A 12375-nucleotide genomic window follows, 5' to 3' on the forward strand; every position below is an offset into this window, starting at 1 on the left:
CGAGCACACACTCCTGGGAGGGACTGATGCCAACTTCAACACGTACAGGACGCATTTAAAACAGAGTTTATTTCATTTAATCATTACTAGTAAATTGTTAGTGCTCTGTGTTAGAATCTTATAATGAAAGTGACTGTGTGTACACAAGTGTACACAGTATGGACAGCAGGAAACCATGTAGAAAAACTAAAGGGAAATGTCATACCTGGGGCGCTAACCTAGAGATGCATTGCCAGAGGGGGCTCCCTAAAAAGAGAGAGCTCCGGATGAGACTAAAAGGACAGAGAATAGGGACTTAGAAAGAAAGAAAATAGTGTGAAACCAGAACCCCTGTATCACCTCCTGGAGATGAACAATTTCATCCCCAGTAGCACTTTAGGTCTTTACTGCTGGTAAACTGTTTCATAAATGCTACTAGTGAAATTGTCCAAAAACGAAAGATGGGACTGAGGTAGCTTAGTCTTGAAGCTATTTAGGTTAGATACTGACTGCTGCTCAGCAAACCCCTTCACTTTGGGCTAAAAGCTCATTATCCTATTGGGATCATTCACATGTCAACATTTATTGCCTACTCTGTGCAAAGCACTGGTTAAACACATAAGTACACAAAGAAGATACAGCCCTTGCCTTCTGGTCTATAAACCAGATAAGGAAATCAGTTATCTGCAACCATGGGCTAAATGTCTGACATACAGCAATGCTCAAAAACACTGTGGTGGTTGACTCAATGCTATAATAGAAGTATGCACAAAAAAGGGGGGGTGGGGGTCAGGGGGCCTTCCCAAAGGACATTCATCCCTTTGCCATAACATGGATGAACCTAAAAGTTCACAATTTTGTACACAGAAACCTTCTCTTAAAGAATAAACAATCAGTGAATACCATTAACAGGCAGGAGCTATCAGAGTTCATGACACAAAAAGGGGAAGGGGAGTGAGAGTCAGGAAAATGTTATCACTCATTTTATAATGAAGAGTATTTTAATTCTTGTCCTTAGGAACTATAAACACTAGCATGATTTGGAAATGAGACTGTACCAAACACCGGCCAGAGAAGAATCGTCCAGTCTACGGCTTCTCTTTCATCTGGTCACTCAGAAATATAATATTATCTGTAAAGAAGCCAAAGCACAAATGTTATTTTCAGAACTCTTTCTCCACCTCACTTAATCATTCCCTTCTACCACATACATATTTTAGTGCTATTCACCAAAGAGACTTTAGACAATTCTCAAAACACTAGGTTCCTGCTGAGAAGGGGGCAACAGAGGATGAGATGGTTGGATGGTATCACCAACCCGACAGATATGCATTTGAGCAAGCTCCGGGAATCGGTGATGGACGGGAAAGCCTGGTGTGCTGCAGTTCATGGGGTCACAGAGTTGAATACAGCTGAGTGACTGAACTAACTGATGTTCTTGACAGGTATTTATGATGGGCATAATGGAGGTAACAGCTGGGCTTTGACGGTTTATCAGTAATTCAGACCTTGTGAGAAAAGGTGGGATACTTCTTGTCTTCCCTGAAGGTAGCAAAGGTCTTCTCAGTAGTAACTTTCTACAAAAGAGCTAGTCACACACTTTGATGCTTGCAACACTCAGACAGATGCCAGTAAACCAAGGAGCACATCCTCACACAGAAGAGGATCATGGCATCACATACCACATGCTGGAGGGAAGAGGGAAGGACGGGGTTCAATATGGCCCCATCAGGACAGAGATCTATTTGTGTTTTTTAAGTCTGAACACTCATACAGAACACACGGTATTTCTAAATTTCAAAACAAAATTAGTTTTACACATTTATTCTTGGGAAATTTTCTAGTAATCAATATTTCAGAGGGAGCATTTTTATCCAAAAACATCAGACACTGCTCCTAAAAGGTTGTCCAGAAACAATTAGTTGAGGACAAGCAAAGGAAAAGCAGTACCTTCTACAAAATACCAAAACACTGACATTCTTAAAACTTTAGAATTATCCCAAAAATGGTTACTATACAATAACTGAGTATTTCTTCATGACTATAGTCTTCTAAAACTAGAGTATTTTGGTATAGAATAGTTATTTCAGAAGAGATTATCCAAGTTGACATCACTATGTAAAAAGACGAGACTGCCACCTGCTGGTGGCTATTTTTAAATTACATTGATTTCTAGGAGAAAAAAATATATAGCCCATAAAACAGATGAGCCAAATTATACTCTATTCCCTTCCATCCTAAAGGCACTAAAGACCTATTCATTTTACTATTAGCCATAAACCTATGTTAATTGCTTAATCATCCATGCTGGTGAATAATAGTGACAAGAAAAAAATGGCAGATAATTTGAAATGTTTCTCTTTGACCTGGTTTATAAAACTTCACACAATTTAAATTTGAAATTTGTCCACACAAAAGGTTTACAGTAGAAGATCAAAGTATTAAATGCTTCATAAATATGTCAACTATTTTATTAGACAGCCTGATTTTCCATTGCTGAAATCACAGGCATAGTTTTATACCATACACAGATTTGGAAAAAAATTTTTGAACAGGTAGATACCTCTGCAAGAATAAGCCAAGGAAGAGGGCAGGCAGGAAGTGATTTACTCAAGACACTCAGGAAATATGAAAGCAAACTGGTCAGAAAGAACCTTAAGTTTAATAATGAGGGGAGGAAGATACCTATATTGGTTCTCAAGGTCAATATACTTTCAAGAAAGCAGTAAGAAAATATATGCTTATTATTTATAACAAATTATAATTTATCAATAACACATAGTAGTTAAGACATGAACTCTGGAACAAGTAAAAAGAGAAAAAGGAAAATCTGTCAGAAGACTTAAGTTGTCAGACTTTTAGCCTCCCAAATCTAAATTCTTTTTTTTTTTTAATGAGACTTAAGATATACATAAACCATGTAATATAACATATAGATTGCTGTTCATGAAGCAAGCAAAAAAATTTCAATACTATGACATCTAGTAAAAGGTAATTTAACAATGAGTTCTTAATACTAGCTCTGATAATAGCACTATAAAGAGGAATCCATACATTTCAAAGACACCTACTGAAATATTTATGGATGATACAATGTCTCAAGATTCACTCAAAATGATCCAGGTGGGGGAAAAGTGAGCTGGGGCATAGATGAAATAATATTTGCTATCTGCTGATAACTGTTGAAGCTGCATGATGGGAGTTTTTGTTTTTCACTCCTCTCTCCTTTTGTGTATGTTTAACATTTTCCATAATAAAAAATTAACTTTTAAATATCTAATTTTGGCATATCTCTGAAGTTCATAAATAGCTTTCACTCTCATCAACTTATTTAAGAAAATAGTTTCTTGAGTTTTATATCCATAAAAAACAAGAAAACAGAATGAATGTTTAATAACTTTTATTTTAGCAATTAATCCAAAAGACAAAAAATGCATCATCTATCTCATTAAGACACATTTTCAATAAAATGTTATAGCTTTGGTACTTACATATTACAATTGTTTTGGTCAATTATATTCTAAAAACAACTGTAATGATAACCTATTCAAGGAGAAGCCTAACATTTAGAGCCTCACTATCGCAAAGATTTTAAAATATTCTAAAATTTCTATTTATGCATGTACTTTTGTTACATTTAACAGAATAAAATAATAAAATATTTTTGACTATACATTATATTAAGATACACTTCTAGGGAGAAAATGGAATTGAAAAACAAATTCAGAGAAAAGGGAATCATAAACTTTCCAAATGTTGTAGAGCTTGTATCTTTTTAATGATGATGGATATCAAATTGTTATGGTATTTAGATCCCTTAATACCTTTAACAGCAACATAGTTTTATATTGAAAAAAACTCTTATTAATGTCAACCTAGACGTGTCCAAAGGGGTATATTGGTTTCAAAATTCTCGCAAAATTTTCAGAAAAGCTTAAACACTCTTCGTCTAGTGGATATCTTCTTAACCTCCTTTAAGCTCTGTGCATCCATTTTTCCATGTTGTTTTGTATTTTGTTTAATGAGAACAGGAGTTTAAAACAAAATCATCACGTTAAGTACCAAACAGGCTCTGAATGAATCTGTACAAATGTCTGGTGCCAATATTAGTGTAACTCTTCTTGGTACATGCTTTTCCATTTAGGTCGTGTCCTTCAAAGAGGCATCAACAGTGCAACAGATAATTCTAAAGTTACTTGTGAACTAAAACTGTGAGTACAGAGATCACTTTCTGAAAGAAGACATATATATATATATAGAAACTTGGAGCAGGCCCACAAACTCCACTCAGGATTCTCCTGGTGGGGTGCCTTACAATCTCATAAGCATCAGTACTAATAGCCTCAGGTAAGGCTGTAACATAGCCAAGCTTTCAAAGGGAAAAAAAAAAAAAAGAATAGCTATTATCACAAGAGCCTTACCTGCTATAATTGTTGTTGCTTGTCGTCTCACATTATTTTTATCCGTATATTCACCATAGTCTACTTTCCCTTCCACAAAAATTCGAGACCTGATACAAATAAAATTTACCAGTTTTAGTCTGGAGATTTCAATATGCTTTACAGCAGAGTCAGGTCAGAGAAGAGTTATACTCTTCAAGGATGAAATAGATAATCACACATACCACTTCTCAAAATTCAGAATTAAGAGTGCTAAAATAGTTTCCTGATGGTTAGGACTCTGCGCCTTCACTGCCTGATTCAGGAACTGAGATCCTGCAAGCCATGAGGCACAGCCAAAGAACAAGAGTACTGAAACATAAAGTACACGTGGACTTGCCTTGCCACACTGTAGAAAAAATGATGTTTTTGTCTTTTAGCTGCCTGTGGCCTTTATGAAGTTTAAGGAAAAAAGTTCCAAATTTTAAGTCAAAATTTTTTTAAAAAGCAACCTTAAGACAGTGAAAATGAAGAGCATCCTTTAAATCTCTATGACTGATTTCCAACATGTGATTTTTCTATCCCCTCTGACCCTGAATTATCTAACAGATTTGTCGGGTTTTTTTTCACTTATTTTTCAGTTCCTTTCTATAGTGAGGTTCATGAACTTACTCTCAAATGACTTTAGATTATTAAAATTCAAAACAAGTTTTCAGCTTAGTATTTCACCCAGAGTTAATTATTAAGACTACTCTGCACTCTCTAGAAGGCTGAACTAGAAGACAAATGTAATGCCGACTTTAAAGGGTAGAAAATGGCCACAGCGGCACCAATCTCAGAATCTAACAGCACTGATACTGTACAATATAGAAAGCAGACTAGTACAATGACTGGGTGCCAAAGGGAACAGTCACACAGACTCATCAACCAGTAAGTGAAATTGATACCTTTTCCTTGAAATGTCCCCTACGTGTTTTATGTGAGTATATATATATATATATATATATATATATATTTACATACTATACACACACAACAATGGAGGTACATATGAAGAAAAGGTATGCAGTTACTGAAAAAAATTGAAATTTTAATTATTGCTAAACTTATGTTTCATGAAATGTTTTATTTCTATAATAGTTAAACTATGACTATAGCTGCTGCTAAACACAAACAATCTTTTGTCCTTCTGTGGGTTTGGAAAAGATACTTCTTATACATAATCCAAACATTTCAAATCAGAATTGCTAAGCTCATATAAAATTATCAAATATGAATTAACTGCTCTGAATATCCCCAGAATACCTCACCACGTCAGGCTCCCAACCTCCTAGACCCTCTGTCAAGCCACCACGTGGATGCCAAGAGGAAGACACCCACCATCGGGGTCCCTGGCCATGGCGGCCTGGGAACTCCCACGAGCACTGCTGCACCTGCTCACAGGCACACAGTACCCTCTGCCTTCTCTCTCACCTCATCAGTGCTGTTCAAGTTCGCATCCTATTGTCCTGAGTTCTTAAAACGCTAAACCATGTTAAAACCTTTAAACTAGTCACATATGACTCTATGCATACAGTATTAAGCACTGATAAATACCTCTTGGGCTAACCCAAAGTAATGAGTGGTACTTTATAAACAGAAGAGCTACAGAGTCCATGAAAACACATTCCCAGTTTGTTTGTTTTTTTAAACATTCAACCTGTAAGATCCCTCCTTCTTCAACTTACCCCTTTTTCACATACTGATACGCCACATCTCTGAGGCCCGGTCGGAACACTGAAATTCTATGCCATGTTGTCTTTTGACTGACATCACCTAAGTCACAAGAATCACAAGGACAGGGAATGTGGTTACAAATGCAAAAGACAACTGCCAAAGGGCATCACGTCCAGCTCAGCCACGCCACCGTTTCTAAGAGACAGGACAGAGTTAGGGAAGATCCTTTCTGAAAGTATTCTTAAAGTATCTAATTAGACAAGTCACACTAAATAATGTCTATTTACTGCGGATAAAAGTAAAACCCAGTCTTTTATACTCACCCATTTGGTAGGTTTCATTTTCCCCTGATCGCCACATCTCATTTGTTGCTAGGGAAAATATTGTGACTGGGTTTTTTCCTTCTACCTGTCTCATGACAGGGTCCTGACCTACTCGACCAAGCAACTGCACACGATTCAGAGCTGAAAAGCAATTTGTAGATAACATAAGACTGACAGAAATGTCCAGAAGAGGAACAACTACAAACACTACTCCAACTTCAATCTCAGCATTAAACAAAACCCAAACACTAGAAGGTCAGAAAACAAGTGTGAGGAGCAAATAAAAAGAGGATCGAAGGGAAAAAAAGAGGACGGACAAGAAAGGAGAAAATATCTATAGAACCCCACAAAACAAGCATTAAGCTCTTTATCTAAATTCTTCTTTTCAATTCAGTCAGTTCAGTCACTCAGTCATGTCCAACTCTTTACGACCCCATGACTGCAGCACACCAGGCCTCCCTGTCCATCACCAACTCCCGAAGCTTGCTCAAATTCAAGTCCATCAAGTCGGTGATGCCATCCAACCATCTCATCCTCTGTCGTCCCCTTTGCCTTCTGCCTTCAATCTTTCCCAGCACCAGGGTCTTTTCAAATGAGTCAGTTCTTTGCATCAGGTAGCCAAAGTATTGGAGTTCAGCTTCAGCATCAGTCCTTCCAATGAACACTCAGGACTGATTTCCTTTAGGATGGACTGGTTGGATCTCCTTGCAGTCCAAGGAGACTCTCAAGAGCTTCTCCAACACCACAGTTCAAAAGCATCGCTTCATCTTTTAAGCACCTTTAAAAAACTTTTTTTAAACTGTTGTATGGTTAAAAGAATAAAACTGAGATCTGAAAATCTTTATAAATACAGGGACTATTTCTGTGAAACAACCATTTTTCACAAACATTCACTGCTTCAGCTAACTAGCACACAGCCTTGGATGTCTTAGGTAACCAAAAAGGACCCAAGGAATTTCTTTGGCAGGAAAGTGACGATAAGAGTGGGTAAAAAGTGATTGATAAGGAAAGAAGGACCAGGTTTACAGAAGGCCCCTGCAGCCTGATAGGAAGGCCAAGATCAGAGAGGCAGATATGAGCCAAAAGCATGATGGTTAACAGAGTATAACCCGATGAATGCACCTCTTCTGCAACATATCTGAGAACATGAGCAAATTGCTATGAAAACTGAAAATCAGCTACTACTTACACCTTTCGAGAACCAAACTGCTAGCTACTTCAGACTCATGTCTTACAAACTGCCGAAGCACCTAAAGTGGAACAAATGAGTAAAACAGCTTTAGTACAGGGGGAAGGCAAATGCAAACAGAAGACCAGTTCACACCTGGTCACCACCCAGTCAGCAGCCCCCAAGGCACACACCCACACACGAGAGGTGCACCCGTCACAGTGCCAGGCACGCGGGCACGCTCAGTGGCTTCGGCGGTGTCCAACTCTGTGCAAACCTGTGGACTGTAGCCCACCAGGCTCCTCTGTGCAGGGGATTCTCCAGGCAAGAATACTAGAGTGGGTTTCCACGCCCTCCTGCAGGGGATCTTTCCAACCCAGGGACTGAACCCACATCTCCTGCATCTCCTGCATTGCAGGGAGCTTCTTTACCACTGCACCACTGGGGAAGCCCCACAGAGCCAGGAGGACCACACACACACTTAGGAGCAGCCTCTGGCAGAAGCCCACAGGCAAGGAGAAGGCCCGAGGGAGCACACAGAGTCCGTTACAGGCCCCTCCTGCTGCTTCGGCGGCAACCTTCTGACACGGTGCTTCTGCGCTTGCACACAAAAAGGTAAACAACACGTGCTGGAAAAATCTGTGCTTCTGACAGCCCCCCCAAAAATCTAAGATAAGCAAATATGGTTCTTTGATTAAATACAAAAAGTAGGACTGTTCGAATCAGTCTGTCAGAGAAAGACAGTCACTGCCGTGTAACAGCAGCACTGTGATAACCAGAGCCATCGTTACTGAAAGGGCTTCTCGGGGGGCGCGGTGGTAAACACTCCGCCTGCCAATGCAAGAGACGAAGGTTCGACTCCTGGGTCGAGAAGATCCCTTGGAGAAGGAAATGGCAATACACTCCAGTGTCTTGCCTGGAAAATTCCATGGACAGAGGAGCTTGGCAAGCTATAGTCCACAGGAGTCCATCATTAGTGAATACTAGGTAAGTGCTTTGCCTCTTATCAATTAATCCTCAGAATAAACCTATAAACTATGTAAAATTACCACCACTTTACAGATGACAAAAATGAAGTTCAGAGATAGAGTAACTTGCCCAAAATCCTACAGGAAAGAAGTGGCAGTCACAACTAGAACCCAGGGCTCCCTGCCCCAAGGCTGCTGGCTTTCCCACTGCCCTTTGCTGCCTTTCCCACTGCCCTTTGCTGCCTCTGTTTAAGGGTTACTGCCAAGATTTGAGTACACATTACTGAGAACACCACTGGGTTCAGAGAGCTAACCACTGTATCAGAGAAACATGTGTCCAGAACTGGCACTGTTAACATACAGTAGGCATCTACCAATTGAAACAACAACCATTCCAGGGTACTTTTGGCTGTGGAATGCCAGCACTATGCTTGGGGGCAGAGGATGGGTAGAAAAATAAAAATATGAGTTACCACATGGTAAAGAATCAACCTAACTGGTTCTTGTGTCATGATTCTAGAAATGTACTGACCTGATGCTCAGATGAGCCAGAGCTCACATGATTTATGGAATAATAATCTGTCCCATTGGGGGCACACAAAAATCAAGACCTACCGGAGAAGCAAATATAGGGAATGAATTATTTAACTGGGATAATTTTTTAAAACTAAACTTTTAACTCTTTTATATATGGTATTAAATTTACCTTAATACTGTAGAATTGTGTATTAAGACACGAGTAACTTTTCCAGGTTTCACATTTCAACACATTAAAAAGTATATATTTTAAAAGTATGTGTAAGTTAAAATAGGGATCCGAGAATATAGAGCCAATTCTACAGCAGAGTGGAGGAGACCTGAACATGCTTCACACAGGAAATGATTCTTCCTTAACAAGATGGACGTTATGAGAAAAGTGTTACAAAGGAGAATCTATACAACTTGGTGCCCAAACGAGGTAAGTAAGGAAGAGTGTCTAGGCTGACTCAAGGCTGGATAGACTGACTGAAGAGATTAGGTGAGGAGTCTGACTGGGTGAAATGAGGAGTTCTGAACATAGTTCATCTGTAGAGTTGCTGAAACTTTACCTGCTCTCCTCAGCTGGGAGATGGCTTGTGGTGGGGAACCCAGACTGACAACAAAAGAAGCAGGTGGTCAGAAAACAAACCACGCGATTAAAAAAAAAAAAAAAGCTGAAACAATTCTCACTGATTTTAGATCAATAAGGACTTTAAATGCTCTCTAACTGATCTACATGCAAGTAACACTTTTTAAAAAGTAATTACTCTCATCACATATGTGAATAAACTAGAAACGTGGTGGTTTTGTGTTTTTTTTTTTTTTTTTTGCTTTAGTGAACATGATTTATTCAAGTGGTAAAGAATCTGCATGCCAATGCAGAAGATGCCAGAGACGCAGGTTCGATCCCTGGGTTGGGAAGATCCCCTGGAGCAGCAAATGGCCATCCACTCCAGTATTTTGCCTAGAGAAGCCCATAGACAGAGGAGCCTGGTGGGCTACAGTCTATGGGGTAGCAAAGAGTCAGACACGACTGAGCTGGCACCTACCACCAAAATCTGTCTCCAACCCTCATATCAGCTAAGTACACATAAGATAGGTGGGCTCAAAGGACTTGTGCCTCTGCAGGCAAAACCCTAAAGAAATGTGATCACTGTGGTTTATAGTAACACATCTCAACATTAACGTGAAGTGATTACCTGTACTACAGGTCTTCGAAACATGGCTTCTACTCTCTTTTCTTCCAATCTAATCTTTAGTCTTTTCCTGAAGAAAAAGAGATTATATCCTATAGCAAGAACACGAGTTCACTAAGTCCAAAATTCCTAAAGGCATTCAGGGCTTTTATGCAACCAACCTTGCGACCATAACATATCACGCCCCTGCACATTAGACAAGGATTCCCTCCCGCTCCCCAAAATCTCTCGTACCTCTTTTTTTGGTCCCTCTTAACTTCCTCTTCTTTTAACCCATACAAAAATTCTGATTCTACCCTCATTTCTATTCCACTGTTTTCTCAAATTCAATTAAAACGCAAGTTCCCTTCTGGCAGGAATTCCTGCCTCATTTCTTCACGGTTATACCCAATACTTCTAAAACAGCTCCTAAGACAAAGTAAGAGCTCAGCAAATACTAAAATGTTATCATGCGGCTGCAATCTGGAACATGCTGCCGCAAAAATTACTGCCTCCAATCTCGTTTGCAAAGAACAAGGCGATCCCTGGGCTTCCCCTCTCACCACTGAAATGTGCGGGCGCCCTTGCTCAAAGCTGACGCTCCCAAGCAACAACGTAAAGAGCCTAGGAGGTGCGACGAAAGCAGAGTCCTCCGCGCGAAAAGAGGAGGTCTACACGCCGACAAAGCAACTCCTCCCGGGCCGAGAACAGCCGTACGCACACCTAACGCAAGACTCTGGCCTTCCGCCCTTTCTCCCGCCCTCACCTGAGGCTCTGGCCCGCACAGCCTCCAGGCAGGGAATCGCTTCCGGGTGCTGCCAGGACTCAAGGCTCGCGAGAAGGAAGAACCGGAAAGTCCTCTGTGTGCATCGTGAAAATGTAGCCGGCCGGTGCTACGGGAAACACGCCCCCTTAACTCGGTAGTTCCGGGAGCCTCTTTCCAGACGGGAGCAATATATCAACACTGCCTATCGGCGAGCTAACCTGATTTTAACTTTTTAATGAAATGAAATTATTGTATTTGAAGAGTTTCCGGGGTCCGCCCAGGACTCGGCAAGGTGAGCGAAACAAAGGGTAGCTGCGCCTCTGGAAAAAACTAGAAAGGTTCAAGCCTCCAAAAGCAAGAAGAAAAAAACAGTAGCAACAAATAAAACTAAACAGAAAAAGGAATGGGGAAAGAGCCGAAAGTGCAAAATTTAAGGGTCACCAAAAAAAACGGGGGGGGGGGGTATCAAAATAAATATTAGTGCAATATTTTTAAGTCAGAATTAAGGAACAAATCCGTGAATAACATATAATTTGTATTAAATACAGTATATGAGCCAAGTAGATTCCTAAAGCACCAGGAAAAACGTGCGCGCCTATGTACAAGTTGTTATGTATTTGAACATTTTTTCCCCAGAACATTACAATACTTGAAGAAATACTGAATATTTAAAATTTCGGTGTATTAAAACTCACAGCACTGTTTTAACATAAGTATTTTTTAATACCAAAAACAGAATTATAATTTTACCTTCCTACCTTGAATGGAAGTAAAACAATCGATAATATTTTCAAAAGCCTTTGATTACCTTATTTTCAATTGCAAGAATTTCCATCTCTGATAATTTTTCTCGAGGAAGTGGCATTTTTAATTAACTTAAGCTTACTGATCTTGACTTTATTTAGAATTCATTGTGGATTTCATTAATTTTAATAATTTTAAAATGAGGCATTAGTCTTGAGTGCTGGGTTTCCCAGCCATCCCTTAAATTTTGTCTCACGCCCGCTAATCCTGGCCTTGGTGAGAGAAGGGAAAGGTCAACAGATTGTAGAATACAGGCTGGGGGGCCCCTCCCCAGGCCTCTCCATCATCTGGTCCTGTCACTGTCCAACTTCTAGAAAACGTACACCCATGTCATCCTAATCAGCAAATCTCCTCAGAACCCTACTTAAAACTCTTCAATAGCCCATTTTTGCCCTAAGAGGAAAAAATATCAACTATTTCATGTGATTTCCAACACATACCTTAACCCATTGTTAACAGTATGACTTCCTAGTTGGTATTTTCATGATGCTTACCTGTTTTATTTCCACCTTCAACATGTTTTGTCCTGGAAATATACCATGTTAATTGCCTTCAGGCCTTGCTCAGACATTAATCAT

The 12375-nt window shown here is 39.7% G+C and overlaps 1 protein-coding gene across 6 annotated transcripts; it reads right to left on the minus strand.

The window, feature by feature from the left end:
- Positions 1 to 50: 50 nt before the first annotated feature.
- SSBP1 (single stranded DNA binding protein 1) lies at positions 51 to 11094 on the minus strand. Of its 6 annotated transcripts, none has more exons than XM_020894842.2 (7): positions 10791 to 11038; positions 10252 to 10318; positions 7587 to 7647; positions 6398 to 6538; positions 6086 to 6173; positions 4401 to 4489; positions 51 to 1111 (listed from the first exon to the last, which is right to left on the minus strand). In XM_020894842.2, exons 2-7 carry the CDS (start codon positions 10273 to 10275, stop codon positions 1068 to 1070), a joined length of 447 nt encoding a protein of 148 aa, XP_020750501.1. In that variant the 5' UTR covers positions 10276 to 10318; positions 10791 to 11038; the 3' UTR covers positions 51 to 1067. The 6 variants fall into 6 exon arrangements, with proteins under 6 accessions (XP_020750501.1, XP_070320645.1, XP_070320600.1 ...); XM_070464544.1 differs by lacking the exon at positions 51 to 1111 and adding an exon at positions 3363 to 4131 and having other exon boundaries at positions 10994 to 11094; XM_070464499.1 differs by lacking the exon at positions 51 to 1111 and adding an exon at positions 3363 to 4131 and having other exon boundaries at positions 10791 to 11040.
- Between the last annotated feature and the right edge of the window lie 1281 nt (positions 11095 to 12375).

Source organism: Odocoileus virginianus, chromosome 1 (genome assembly GCF_023699985.2).
Source record: "Odocoileus virginianus isolate 20LAN1187 ecotype Illinois chromosome 1, Ovbor_1.2, whole genome shotgun sequence".
NCBI lineage: Eukaryota > Metazoa > Chordata > Mammalia > Artiodactyla > Cervidae > Odocoileus > Odocoileus virginianus.

Excerpts from the sequence above, each read along its gene's own strand:
- SSBP1 (XM_070464544.1), bottom strand. The coding sequence starts at position 10,275 with ATGTTTCGAAGACCTGTAGTACAG. Across the intron at positions 6,174-6,397 it reads AAATGAAACCTACCAAATGG|GTGATGTCAGTCAAAAGACA; the intron begins GTGAGTATAAAA and ends CTTGTGACTTAG. Across the intron at positions 4,132-4,400 it reads AGCAACAACAATTATAGCAG|GACACGACCTAAATGGAAAA; the intron begins GTAAGGCTCTTG and ends GCCTCTTTGAAG.